The sequence below is a fragment of the Vitis riparia genome, chromosome 5 (assembly GCF_004353265.1).
Source record: "Vitis riparia cultivar Riparia Gloire de Montpellier isolate 1030 chromosome 5, EGFV_Vit.rip_1.0, whole genome shotgun sequence".
Classification (NCBI taxonomy): domain Eukaryota; kingdom Viridiplantae; phylum Streptophyta; class Magnoliopsida; order Vitales; family Vitaceae; genus Vitis; species Vitis riparia.
Genome location: NC_048435.1, coordinates 8,195,059 through 8,210,671, shown reverse-complemented (window position 1 = coordinate 8,210,671; position 15,613 = coordinate 8,195,059). Strand labels below are relative to the sequence as shown.

Here is a 15,613-nt window from a genome sequence, read left to right as displayed (position 1 = left end):
ATTTATAAAAAATTATTCTTAAATTCCTAAAATTTAATTGAAAAGTACTAGGGTCCATTCGATAATTGCCTTTTAAAAGTAGTTTTTTTGGTTTAGAACAAAAATACAAAAAAAAAAAAAAAAAAAAAAACATATTTGATAACTTAAAAATATGATACTCTCTAAGAATATTTTCTAGTTATTTTTAATCGTTTTCACTTATTGTTTGAAAGTTATTTTAAAAAATAATTATAAAAAATTGATTAAAAATAAAACACTTCACCTAAAAATTATTTTTAAAATAAACAATTTGGAAAATAGTTTTCAAAAACAATTTTTAAAAATACTTCTTAAATAAAACCCTAATTTTTACAATTGTTCTCAAACACTATTTTTTTTATAATTATTTTTAAAAATATTATCAAACAAACAGTAGAGATCTAAATTGTTATGAAATTTCATATATTTGACAGGTCACCTATATTCATCAGAACCGTTTTACTTTGATGTCATCGGTAGGATGTTCAGTAGGAGTGGTTTATAGAATGTGTATTTGAGTTCAAGCAGTAAAACAAAAATGTAGGCATTATTAGGAAGTGGGTGTGGAGAATTTTATTGAAAAGACCCTTCTACCAAATGTTGATTCGAGGATAATTATGTAAATACGTGGCAAGAAGAATTAATCAAATAAATCAAAAGGTAAAGTACCCTTTGACCCCAAATAATGCCCATTTCATGCACTGTAATAGTGCACATCGCTTAATGGATGAAAATGCCCTTGATGGGTTGTTTGGCTTCTACCACAGCAACCATTGCTCCGACTTGGTAGCCACATCACCCTTTATACGTAAACAAAGTTAAGTGTTGAATGAAACCTAATTAGAAGACCCAAACATCCTTCTTTAAAAAAAACAACCCACAAAAACACATCATTTCTTTAAAACATAATCAATTAAAAGAATTAAAATATTCGTTGAAACCCTAAGCAACCAAATGAATTTGGTGGAGCCCTAAGGCAATGAGAAGTTGTTAATGGTGGAGGCCTAGCAGTGACATGGAGACAACAACGACAAACCTTTTCCTTGTTCTCTTAAAAAACATGCAATTTTTTGACGCAGGAAGGCTATTCAGAACTAGAAATTTGCGTTGAAGGTATCTTCCTGTGCTACATGTGATCGTCTTTTTTCCATGTAGAATCGATTGTGGTGGACGCCTTCTTTTATTGGTTGTTTCTAGTTATGGGATAGGGTTAGAGAGAAAATGTTTTTGAGATTTTCGAGTGAGTTGGACGTCTCATAGGTTCAGTGATGGCAAATTAGCACACCACAATTCTGGGATAGGGTTAAGGAGAAAATGGTTTTAGGGTGAGTTGACGTCTCATAGGTTTAATAATGGCACAACCATGAGTATTGTGTAGAATCAACGCACCACAGAAAAAATGGCATTGGAAACTTATTTATCTCATGTGAAAAGGGGTTTAGCATGTGAAATGCATATTAAGTACTTATTGAATAAAGATGTATATGCAACAAAAACCAAAGTTAGAAACACGATGTACTAGCTTAATCAAATTTGGAGACAAATGCATGCTATGTTGATTCCACCCATTGGATTAATCAATAGGGGAATTATGTAAATATGCTATAATTGGGAGTTTTTGATGCAAACATAACCCAAAAAAGACCCTTTCATGGGTAGTACATTGTTCCCCAAAGAATGTCCTCATTTCATGTAGTGGAACTTTGCCCCATCCATAATGGTTGAAAATGCCCTTGGATTTTTTTTTCCTGCCACCCACATCACCTAACAAATCCATGTGGTAGCCATGACAACCTTTTTATTGGGTGAAATATGATTTCCCAACTGTCGGATTAAATAGTTATTCAAACATAACTACCATTTTAAATTAAAAGAATACAAATTAAACCAAACCTAAGTTTTATAGTTGATTTAAAATATATTTTGTTATAATTTAGGGAAATTTAAATAAATATATTTTTGGATGGGAGTGTTATTACAATTAAGGAGATTGACTATCTACAATGCTTTCATATAAAAGTAACATTGTTTTAGCCTTAAAGTAACAGTATAGGTTACATGATGTAGTGATGTACATCATGTTAGATAGGATTCCGAATTACACAGTTTTGTATCCTTATTTGAGTTGGTAAAATGTACATTGGTGGGGGGTTGAATTAAGAGTTTTGAAATAGCAGAAGTGATGTTGGTTGAATAATGTACGATCTTCATGTGAGTTGGGGTATTGATTCACTATGGCTTTGTTCTTAGTAGTTCCTTTTCATGGTTAAGGTGTTAGGTAGCTAGTAGCAGGCATGAATAATCATATTTATGAACAATGAAGTTGGTATTATGATGTGGGTTATTCATCTTTTTAAAATGTGTTAGAGTTTATTCAAGGTATCATATTTTCTCTCTCTATTATATAATTGAACCTCTTGAATAACACACAGGTTGAATTTTGTATACCATTTATATGTTAGTTTAACACAGTTGGCCCAATGTCATGTAACCACATCAATAGCATGGCAGCCAAGGCTTGTTATGTTGAAGGTGAAATAATTATAATTTTATGATATCACATTTTAGGATATAAATTTGTAATGTTGGTTGAATGATGTATAGTCATGGTGACATTTCTTATTTGATATTAACTTAGGGTACAACTATATAATCATGATGTAATATCGTTATTGCCTGAAAGTAAGAATGTAGGTTGAAATATGTACCAATGTCATGTCATTGCAAATTCACCTTCAATTAAGAATTTGTTTGTTGGAAATATATTGAACAAAGTACATATTGATTGGCATCACACATCACATATTATTATATGTTTTATATAATTTTAAATCACCGTCAATTACGTAGAAAACTAATTACATTTAAATATTTGTTTGGTTAATCTTTATTCTTGTTTTGCTGTGAAAGATATCTATATCCATAATATTTTGGGCTAAACTGAATTATCATAAATGGTTGTTAGTTTCGATACAACATTTTATCGTATATAAACAATATTGCAATTTTTTTCTCTCTTAACGTAGTTTCTAGTATTTTTCACTTCTTTTATGGACAATCATCATAGTAAGATATATAATATTGAGTTGTGCTATTATAAGGATATCAACTTGCATCTCCATATTATTGTTCAATTGGTTTATTTGAGTATTTGTATGACTCTGATTTGTTTCCCATTTCATTGAATCCCATTTGTGTTGTCATATAAAATCCATGCTATTTTACTCCACATATTGCCTTGCCCAAGTTTATCTAGAGCATAAATTCTCTTTAGTCCAATCATCCACCTATAGACCAAGTGCATGTATATGATAATGTAATTCTCTATTATCCATCATGCATGTATGTCTTCCTTACATAGCTGTCCTTTTTAGATCATATCCAAATTTAAGAGCACAACCATGACAACCATAATGTAACAGTTTTTATGGCCTAAAGTCCCACATATGGTAAATTGATGTACCATCCAATTGTCACATGTTTTGGATTGAATAAACTCCCAGCCTTTGATTCTACATGTAACATTCTTTTGAGCTTTTCTGACCAATCTCTTATTCACTTGGTTGTTGTGACATGCACCATCGTGTTATTGTGTGACCTTCATTGCTTTCATCATTCATTCAATCCCATTCCTGCTGTAAATTAAAATACATGCGATTTTTATTACACCTATAACCTTACTCAAATATATCTATACCATAAACTCTCTTCACTCCAGACTTCCACCTATATAGCAATTTAATGTATTTCATAATTTAATTCTCAATAGTCCGTCATGCCTCTATGTCCTTACATAGCTAACCTTTTTAGACCATTGACAAATTTAATTCTTCTTGTATGAAATCGTGAATGAAACATAAGCAAACCAAATTAATTACCAAAAATTGCAAATTACAAAGGAAATATATAATTATAGCAAATAATTGTCATAAGACTTGGAAATTTTTGTTTCTCACATTGGATCTCGGCTAGCATCAAAGGCATAATCGGTAATACTTATATCCTCGTGGCTAAGTTTGTTGTATTTTGTCAGGCAGTATGTAACGAATGACAACTTACATGGAGGGGTGTAGTGTCGGATACGCTGTCCAGTCATCTTACTCCTTTTGCAGATGACTACTAAAGCGATGGTGTTGGATGGTGCAATATCTAAAGGTGACAACATTGGTCACAACAAATCTGTATCATTTGCAATTGAAGGCCCAATTGTGACTACATTCGAATGATCGCCAATCAATCATTCAAGGGTTAGATTAGGAATTGGAGCTTCAGGGATGTATGGTTTCGAACTGAACGTCACACCAACACCATCTACTGCTTCCGAAGCATCACTAGGGTTAAGCAAATCATGGTTTATAGTGGAGGGTCCTGCTTGGAACCTTGTTAGAGATTTATGTCATCAAGATGGAGGGAGATCAGTGAGTTCATGTGTAATTGTGCAACCATGTTAATGGAAAGTGGAATACATTTAATAGCATAATCTCGATCTCTCATAGGTACCTGTAGGGTTGTAGGAGCATTATTGGCGTGGGATCAACTTCGGTTGGGGAAGCTGTAATTCTGCGTCATTGGTTCTTCAATTGGTGCAACCATGAACTATAAGGCAATACTAAAAAAAATACTCATCTGCTTGAATTGACAATTAGTTGACTGACAATAATATAAATAATATGCACTAAGAATATTTATAGAGTATGGGTATCACCTGTACGCAACCCACCTCTCCTAGCATTGCCACTTCCATCTTCAACCATTTCTTGATCAAATTTTCATTCCAATGGACATAATGGGGCGTTGCACTACCAATATGCATTGGTGGGAAGTTGGAGAAACAAACGTAGAAGAGCTATTAATGAAACAAAGTATTAACAAATTGTATGGTGACATGAAAATGACAAGTAAAGTTGGTATAAGATGTGGTTTTTTTTTTTTAAAGACGAACTTGCAGGAACAACAAGCAGCGCTTAACGTAAGTGTCCCCACTATGTCGATAGTCATGTACCCCGTACATAAGTTCAATAAGAAGGAATTGTCACCAATTAACATCCCCTATTACTACTTCGGGAGGGGCATGCCATAACGCATGGTGACCCTCCAAGTGCGTGGTTGGGGCCAAAACGGTTGCACACGCAAAAGTAATAAAAAGCCAACGAAATTCATCGGCATTCTCTGTCTCCACCATCAAACCTTTAATCTCTTGAATGGATAGAACACAACCATCACAATGGCTGTGGGTATCCAATACTAGTTTCTTTCCACCAGGGAGAATTCCAAAGACTTGTTCCACATGTGTGCAGGTGTTAGGAATGTCGACACCTCCCTTGATCTGTAGTTGGCAGTAAGCCACATTAATTTTCTGTATGAGCCACATATAGAGTGACATATTCAACTATTTATAACCAATTGCTAGCAACCCACTGAACCCAATCTTGCGGATCATTTCCTTTCTCTCATTGGATACCCGCTACATGACTGCTAGAAATTGTTGGGGTGAACATCTTTATCGAGATGTCATTCTATTAATACACATACAAGTTAAACTTAATGTTATTAGCTGACACACGAAACAAAAGCACAAAATGACTGTAATCGAATCTACGTGTGCTAAAGAATATGTTGTTATTGTAACCTACAATGCTATTGAAATGAAAGGCACAATGATGTTTATGTGAATAAAATACAAGGTGAACATACCATTATAGTCTATATATTAAACGAAAAAATATATATGTATACCCTTCCTAACATGGTGCATGTCACCAAAACCAAGTGAACAATACATTGACAATGAAAACTCAAAACAATGTTACATATACAATAAAAGGTTGGGTGTGCATTCAATCACAAACTTAAGCAGAACATAGATGCATGATAGACAATAAATGATTAACTTATAATATACATGAAATTGGTATATACATGGATGTCAAGAGTGAAGAGAATTTATATCATAGTTCAATTTGATTAAGGCAATATGTGCAATCAAATTTGCATGGATTTTAAATCATAAACACTCATGAAAACCAGGTTAACAATACATCATTTCACCACATGGTACATCATTTGACTAGAGATGAGACTCTAGGCCATAAACACTGTTACATCTATATTGTCATGTTGCTACTTTAAATTTTGGCTATGGTCTACTAAGGCCTGCTATGTAAGCACCATATAGATGCATGACAGACACTAGATGATTAACTTATAATATACATGAAATTGGTGTATACATGGATGTCAGGAGTGAAAAGAATTTATATCGCAATTCAATTTGATTAAGGCAATATGTGCAATCAAATTTGCATGGATTTTAAATCGCAAACACTCATGAAAACCAGGTTAACAATACATCATTTCACCACATGTTACATCATTTGACAATAGGTAGGACTCTAGGCCACAAACACTGTTACATTTACATTGCCATGCTGGCACTCTAAAATTTGGCTATGATCTACTAAGGCCTACTATGTAAGCACCACATAGATGCATGACAGACACTAGAGGATTAACTTATAATATACATGAAATTGGTGTATACGTGGATGTTTAGAGTAAAGAGAATTTATATCGCAGTTCAATTTGATTAAGGCAATATGTGAAATCAAATTTGCATGGATTTTAAATTACAAACACTCATGAAAACTAGGTTAACAATTCATCATTTCACCACATGGTACATCATTTGACCAGAGATAGGACTCTAGGCCATAAACATTGTTCCATTTACATTGTCATGTTGGTACTCTAAAGTTTGGCTATGATCTATCCAAGCCTGCTATGTAAGCAACACATAGAGGCATGACATACAGTAAATAATTAACTTATAATATATATGAAATTGGTATATACGTGGATGTTAGGAGTGAAGAAAATTTATATCGTGGTTCATTTTGATTAAGACAATATGTGCAATCAAATTTTCATGGATTTTAAATCACAAACACTCATGAATACCAGGTTAACAATACATCATTTCATGACATGGTACATCATGACCAGAGGTAGGACTCCAGGCCATAAACACTATTATATTTACATTGTCATGCTAGTACTTTAAAATTTGGTTATGGTCTACTCAGGCTTGCTATGTAAGTAGCACATAGATGCATGATGGACACTAGAGGATTAACTTATAATATACATGAAATTAGTGTATACGTGGATGTCAGAAGTGAAGAGAATTTATATCATAGTTTAATTTGATTAAGGTAATATGTGCAATCTAATTTGCATGGATTTTAAATCACAGCAAAAATGGAATTGAATGAACAATCCCATGAATAAGGGTCACACAATAAAATACAAACAATCACCAAAACCAGGTCAACAATACATTAGGCATGGAAACTAAAAACAATGTTATATGGTTGGGTGTGTATGCAACCCCAAAAATAACTAATAATTGTATGGTGCATCATTTCACCAGATGTGAGACTTTAAGCCATAAACACTGTTACATTTAGATTTCCATGGAGGTACTATAAAATTTGGCAATACTCTAAAAACGACTGCTATGTAAGAAATGCATAAATGTATCATGGACAATATAGAATTAAATTATAATATGCATGTATTTGATCTACAATTGAATGACTGGAAATATGTGCAATAGAAATAGCATGGATTTTAAGTTACAACAGAATTACATCTCAGTAATATGTATAAAATAAATAAACACCAGTCTAGTATATTCTTAACCATGTAAATGAAAACCCATTAGTAGAGACTGAACTAAAAAAGTATTAAATTTCCCAAACAAATCCAAGAAAATAAGTTCCCGGTACAAATTTTCCTCTACCCCTTGTCTAAAATCTTAACAAAAAAAAACCTCACTCAAACATGAACACTATAATCCATTACAAAGTTCTCAAATGCTTGACTTTGTTTTTTATTTTATAAAAACCTTAACGAATACCCAAATAAACAAAATACATTTCATATGGCCCTGGTGGTGCGCCACTTCTGAACAAACTCATGGACGTCCCACCATTAAACCATGGATACGTCCAAATGATGAAAAAATGTCAAAACAGTTTCTCCCTCATCCCAACCAACAACTCAAAACAACCAAAGCGTCCAATACCACATATTTCAAAATCGAACAAACATACGAACAGGGAGCACAAAGACAAAGAGATGATATCTTCTACGAAGGTGTAGTGTACAACAATGACTTCCCATATAAGAAACTACACAAATTTGAAAAAGAGAGGAAGGGAAGGCAGACCTTTGGCGTTTTTTCCATGTCACCATTGGGCTTCCACCATTGACGACTACTCCCTACCTTCGAGCTCCACCAGAGTTGTCTAGTTGCTTGGGGTTTCAAGGAATATTTAATTCTTTTAAATGATTATGTTTTAAAGAAACGATGACATGGAAAAAATGTTTATGTGGGTAGAGTTTTTTTAAAGAAAGATGTTTGGGTCTTCTAATTAGGTTCCATTCAGCACTTAACTTTGTTTATGTGGAGAAGGTGACATGGCTACCAAGTCAGAGCAATGGTTATTGTGGGTTGAACCCAAATAGCCCACTGAAGGGCATTTTCATCCATTAAGGGGGGTGCATTATTACAGTGCATGAAATGGGCATTATTTGGGGTCAAAGAGTACTTTACCTGAAAATGACCTTTTTGGGTTTTGATTTCTTTGATTAATTCTCTTTGTTGCGTATTTACATAATTATCTCTATTGATTTGGCCATGAAACCATAAGGGTCAATAAAATGGACTCTGTCCATCTTGTGGAACCCACTTTACTTTGCATTGGGCTGGCCCACAATATCTAGTGCTTAAAATTTGGGCTTCTCTCACATGGCAATGGGAAGGTGTTACAGTTTTGACTTTTGATAGCCGTATATAAAAATGTTTTAATTTAATTATTTTTGTCATTTTATCTTTCTAAACGCTTATGAATTAAAAAATAATTAGACTTTTCATAAAAATAAATTATAAAAATTGATAAAAATAATTATTTATTTATAATTCATTTTCTTGTAATACAATTAAACATCTTTAAAATTAAAAAATTAATGAAAAATTAAATAGGATTCATGGTAGGGATACGCTAACCCACCATGGTCTAACTAATAAGAATTTGGGATAAGGATGAGAATAAGATTGGATAATAGGATGAGGTGGAGATAGGTCAGTTTGTCATCTTTCGGTAGCTATAATTCAATTTCAACCACTTGAGTTAATTTAAACTTAAATCTATTTCTAATTTAAAGTCCATTTAGCAGTGATTCTAGCGTTTAGCAGAATCATCTAGAAAGTGTTTTTATCTTTTATAACATTTGAAATTTTTTATCTTTCAAATATTAAAAAAGTTAAAAACACTTTCAAGAATCACTACCAAACGCACTTTGAATGTGTTTGGCATTGATTCTAATAAGTGTTTTTTGTCTTTCAACACTTGAAAATATTTATTTTTCAAGCATTAAAAATGTTAAAAATACTTCTTAAAATTACTGTCAAACACACTATTAATATTATTATAGCTTTTAAAAAAAATTACTTTGAGCTATGGCCAAAGAAAAATAAGGGTGTTTTTGGCGGTGTTTTTCAAAGTGTTTAGTAGAAGTGTTTTCTCTTAAAAGTGATTTTAAGAAAATTACTTATTAATCATTTCTTAAAAAAAAAAACATTATAAATAATTTTTTAACGCTATAAATGATTTAAAATTTTTTAAAAAATATTTCCTAAATTTTATTAAACACATTATTTTTCATCCAAAGTGTTTTTCAAAAACACTATCAAACAAGTTGAATGTTTTAGTAAATTATAGTTTCAAATATTTTGTAAGCTTCAAAAGTAATATTTAAGTACTTTTGTCAATCTGAATTATTAAATGGTATGAATATGTGTAAATTATAATAAACAAAATAAAAATATTAAAATTTTAAATAATTTTTTTATGTTAAAAGTCAACTTTTAATTAAATATTTCATCATAGTATTTTTAAAACCAATTTTTAACAATTTCAATCTCATTTTTACTTTTTAAAAGGAATGCTCTTACTTTTAAATTTTAACTACCTTTCAAGTACACATATTTATAATAATAGTTTCTATTAATATTTTTTTTAAAATTGTAAAATATAAATATCAAGAAACGAGATTTTGGAATAGGAGAAAATAATAAAATGAAAAATAAGAATTTTTTTTGAAGGTATGATAAGCAATTTAAAATAAAATACCCTCATTTTTAGAAAATGCTATTTTTACAAACTTCTATTGAAAATTTTATTTTTATTTTATTTTTATGAAATAATTTAGTTGTAAAAAATTATTATAAAAATAATTGGAATAGGTCTAAAACCAATCCAAACAAACTCTGATTCTAAAAATACAACCTCACATAATACCAAAGGAAAAAAAGATAAAGGGTATATTTAGTAACAGAAAATAATTTTTTATTTTATAAAACAAAAACAAACAGTAAAATATGTTTCGCAAAAAAATTACATTATTTTATTCTTAAAAACAAAAAACAGTTTTATATTCTTAAAAATATAAAATATGGTATTTTCTGAAAATATTTTTATTATTTTCACTTATTTTCTAAGAGTTATTTTAAAAAATAATTATATCAATATGAAAAATGATTAAAACTTATTTTTAAATCTTAATTAAAAACATAGGAAATAGGTTAAAAGCATTTAGACATTTGTTTTAGAAAACATTAAATAACTGTTTAAAAAAAAACTGTTTTAAAAACTATTTTTTAAAACTGGTTTTTAAAACAATTATCAAACAAGATAAAAAAGACTAAAAAATCTCACATTTAATTTACCATAAAGTACAAAAAATTAAGAGTCTTGTTTGGTAGTGTTTTTTAAAACACTTTTAACCTAAAAAAGTGGTTTTGAAAAAAAAAAAATGAGGTGATTTGGTAAAATTTAGAAAACACTTTTAAATTTTGAAAAATCACTTATAATGTTTTATAAAGAAACATTTTATATACAATGCTCTTAAAACTTTTTAGAAAAAAATACTTGTACTAAAAAAAACTTCAATTAGAAATACTATCGAATGTACTCTTAAAGTCCCTATAGTGGTAGTAATTTATATATAAATAATTTTAAGAAAATTATCTACAACGTATTTTGTGATATTGCACATCGGATACGAGGAAAACTTCTTGACATTGTATACGTATGGATTCTTTTTAACCTTATAAACGCATTTTAAAGTCGTAAGAGCCCTTTTGGGCCCAAAGTGGACAATATCTAAGCGGTTGGGTATGGGTTATTACAAATGGTATCAGAGTCGATCCCCAACCCCGGTGTAGCGATCCCTTTAGTCTCATAAGAGATATTTATCTATTTGACCCCGCGATATCATAAGACACAAAGAAAACATTGTATTTGTATGTGGCGAGATTTCACATACTTCTTATGAAAATAATGGAGTTTTTTTAATTTATATAATTCATATTTTTTTAAAAAAAAATACTTTTATACTAAATAGAAATATGATCAAATATACTCAAAAGATGAATATCATTCTCTTTTTTTTTTTTTTTTTTTTTCCCTTTTAACTCTAATGGTATAATTTTCATATTATAATTTAAAAGGATTATTTTATTAAAATGTTGACTGAAAACCTTTAAACCCAAGTTCTAAAGATTGACCTTTCTTTTTCCAAAACATGAAGTATAACATGGACAAATTTTTTATTTAACTAGTTTTTAATCCTTATCTCACATCAAGCACCTTTTGAATAAAAAGTTTAGGTTGAAATTTTAATATAATTTTATTTGTAATTTTTAATATTTTAAAATTATATTTTTTTTCTAATTTTTTTTTATGATGAACATAAATATAAATTTATTTATTTATTTATTTTCTTTTCTTAGTATTTTCACTATTTTGTGACAGACATGGTCGTAAGGTTTTGAACCAAATTAGACTTATATCGGGCTTCAACTCCCCCAAAAAGGCCCAAAGGGCTTCCAAGCCCAATACCATCGTAACACAAAGATCAAGGACCCAGATCGGTCCAAAACGGACTATAAAGAAACCCAGAAAAACCCTAAGCCCCGTCTCTACATCTACCCCCTTCCATCTTCCATATTTCCCCTCCCTGCTGTCAGCCGCGCCCTAGCAAAAATGGTGAGTCTCTGCAACTCTCATTTTTCTTTGTTTTCTTTCTGATCAATATTCTATTTGTTTTGAATTGTTTTATTTAATCTGAATGTGAATCGTTTCTATTTCTGTAGCCTTTCAAGCGGTACGTGGAGATCGGGCGAGTCGCTCTTGTCAACTACGGAAAAGACTACGGCAGGCTCGTCGTCATAGTCGATGTCATTGATCAGAATCGGGTATGTGTTTTTCTTTTTCATTTTATTTGCTCTTTGTTTGGTTGCTGGGAAAGTTGGAGAATATCGGAGAAATCTAAGTGTTTATGTTTTCTGTTGTTTCTTAGAGTTATCTCAGCTACGAATAGTGGTTGTGGAATGTAAAATCTTATTTTCAGAAGTTTATGGCGTGCTCAGATCTATTCTTAGAAAGCGATTTTCTTCTTTTGGTCTGAATTCTGCCAAATTGGTATTGATTATAATTGGCCTTGTCTGCTAAATAGATGTGATCTTACTGACCTTTTGGTATTGTTTCTGGAACGTGTTATTTGTTTCAACTTTTTTTTTTCTTTTTGTTAGAAACAGAAAATAAGATAACCTAAAAGTATGTTTGAGAAGTATATATGGAAACTGCTCTTCAAAAAAATTGGCCTGCATTTCTGGAACAGAAACAAATAGAGAATGCAAAATGGAATTCGATCAACTGATTAGAAAGTTCTACTTATTCACATTTTGTTTTTTGAATGATATGGAATGGTTTTGATTCAGTAGGTGGATTTAGTTCTTTCTCATGAATATTGAGACCCATTGGCCAACTCTGCCTAAAAAACTTGTAGATTGTGAACTGCTTTGGTTTTTCTGAAACTGACTGCAACAGTGGAGATGGTCTTTAAGATGCTACAGGCTTAAAAATTGGTCAACGGACCCAACTAAAAGGAGATGAGATTTAGCATTAGCTTAGAAGGCGTGGCATGTTTTAGTTCTTTCAGATCAAACCCTAATTTGTTATCCTGTTCAGAAATCAATTTGCATTTATTTTTCTCTATTTTTTTTAGTTTATCTTCCTGAGTGATCATGTGCAATTTTTTATATTATCTTTCTCTGAGAGGAAAGGGGAACATTAATTGAGGTGTCTGAAAATTGTAATGAGATTCATGATTTTAATGAAAATACCTTGCATTAGCATAGGATGGACATATTTCATATCTTGGGTACTTTCTCTTTTTTGGAAATATGATGTATGCTATTCATGCATACTAAGTAAAAAAATAAATGCTGTTGGAAACTGTTTATAATTCAGCTGCTGGATTCTTGGATATCAAATCCATCTCAGTGGCCTTAGTCCAAGATTAACTAATATAAGCTTGGTTTTTTGTTAAGTTTTATATCAAGGCATTGTATGATGAACTTATAATTCATCAAAAGGGCTTTCTATCTGGATATATTATTTTTTTTAATTCAATAGTTTAAGTTTTACTCATGCAACTCTGGTATCGGTTTGGAAGCTGCCATGTATGTTTTTGTTGTTAATTAATTTTAGTTTCATCAAAGTTTGCTTTCCTAGTAGAGATTTATTTAACTTTGTGTTTTTCTTCTTTTTTCTCTCTTTCTCTCTCTCTCTCTCTCTCTCTTTTTGTTGACAAAATTTTGTTTTGTTGATTTGCCTTTTATGGATTTAGAGAGGTGAGTCATATATGTTTATTAGCAGTTGTATGCATGTAATGCCTGTAATGGCAATTATTGAGATTGAAATTTGTGCCCGTTTGGGTGCCCAATTAGTTAGAGCAAATACTAGGACGTGTGGTAGAGGCTCATGCACCCCAAAAGGTTTGGTTCCCCATGAAGAGTTTGAAGGGCTTGACCACAAAAGTTCCTTGGTTTTAAAAAAAACAAAAAAAACATGATAATCTATTGAAATTTTGAAAATCCAAAAAAAAAAAAAAAAAAAGGGGTTATTGAGATTTTGAAGTATGTTAGTCATTACCATATTTCAATTTTATGTTATGCTTAGATACTTGAAACAATGTATGAATGAATTTTGGTCTTTGCTTTGAATATATTAGATAAATTTGCTGACTAAGAATTTTCAAAATTGATAAATGGATTTTGAAAGATGCATACTTGGTGTTTTCCTTCATGTAAAGAGATTATCAATTACAGAGTGCAATTGGATACCTTGCAGGCCCTTGTGGACGCACCTGATATGGTGAGATGCCAAATGAACTTTAAGAGGCTTTCACTCACAGATATCAAAATTGACATCAAAAGGGTGCCTAAGAAAAAAACATTGATTGAAGCAATGACTGCTGCAGGTAAGGACATATGGGAAAAATGGTAACTCTTATCCATATTTGATAATCCTTTTTCTCATTTATCCTAAATTCTTTTGATGGCAGATGTTAAGAACAAGTGGGAGAATAGCTCCTGGGGCAGAAAGCTGATTGTGCAGAAGAGGAGAGCATCTCTTAATGACTTTGATAGGTTCAAGATCATGTTGGCAAAGATCAAGGTTTGTTAAGATGCCATCCCTATATGTCGCTGTACTGCTTGCATTTAATTTCCCCTTTCTTCATACCTTTTTTCAGCCAGAATATGCAACATGCCTTTTTAGGTGTCAGACTATAACCCATAGAACTGCTCAAGTCTAATACATTCATTAATATGCATTTGCAGAGGGGTGGAGTGATCAGGCAAGAGCTTGCAAAGCTGAAAAAACAGACTGCATCCTAGGCGCTAATTTTCGATGGAATTCCAATTTTGTTATGAATTTTCTGCAACTTGGATTGTTTTATCTTTATTAGTTTTAAAGCTTGAAATCAGCTTATGAAAAACTTCTTGCATCTTATTAAAGACGAGTAATCAGTGTTGTTTTATTGTTAGACTATTTTGTCAGAGCGAGCCTAGATTGAGCCTTGTGTTTATTGAGTGAGATGCATGGATGTGGCTGTGGGTTTTTTATCACCACTATAATGTTCCTGCCATTGTTTGATTTCCTATTTTAAGGGAATAGGGTGGGATATAGAACAAATCAATTTGCATCAATAGAACTTGTGCTGCGCCCAAGCACCCTTGAATTGATTCCTGTGGAATTGGCTTTTTGTCAGATGGATTAATTTCATGTCTCATTCGCTAGCTCCTGTGGGTCATAGGACTTTCGGTTAGTTTGAAATCTGAATGATAGGGCTGCACAGTAGGGATCCAATTGCACCCTGAAATTGATAATCTCTTTAGTCTATTATTAATGTTGACATTAAGAATCAATTCTAACTCCAGTATTTGGCATTCCAAAATGCTGATTTGATGCTCTAACTTGCTCAAGCCCATTTTGTTTCAATTAGTGCGGCTAGCTTGTTGGATAGGCTTTTAAATGGGTAATTGAAAACCTAATTTTTAAAATTTAATGTTTTATTAACTTTTTTTATCTTATTTTAATCAAAATGTCTTTTATTCTTTTTTGTAAAAATAACAATTTTTTTTTTTTTTTTTAATTTGATAAACCTATATAAATTTTTGAAA

General features: G+C 31.3%; 1 protein-coding gene across 1 annotated transcript; it reads left to right on the top strand.

The window, feature by feature from the left end:
* Window positions 1-12,034: 12,034 nt before the first annotated feature.
* LOC117913912 (60S ribosomal protein L14-1) lies at window positions 12,035-15,173 on the top strand. Its single transcript, XM_034829030.1, has 5 exons — window positions 12,035-12,131; window positions 12,239-12,340; window positions 14,280-14,409; window positions 14,494-14,606; window positions 14,771-15,173. Exons 1-5 carry the CDS (start codon window positions 12,129-12,131, stop codon window positions 14,825-14,827), a joined length of 405 nt encoding a protein of 134 aa, XP_034684921.1. The 5' UTR covers window positions 12,035-12,128; the 3' UTR covers window positions 14,828-15,173.
* The last annotated feature ends 440 nt before the right edge of the window (window positions 15,174-15,613 follow it).

Bases quoted from the DNA above. Each gene is read 5' to 3' on its own strand.
- LOC117913912 (XM_034829030.1), top strand. The intron at 12,341-14,279 runs GTATGTGTTTTT...GATACCTTGCAG, and splicing joins ATGTCATTGATCAGAATCGG to GCCCTTGTGGACGCACCTGA. The intron at 14,410-14,493 runs GTAAGGACATAT...TTTTGATGGCAG, and splicing joins TGAAGCAATGACTGCTGCAG to ATGTTAAGAACAAGTGGGAG.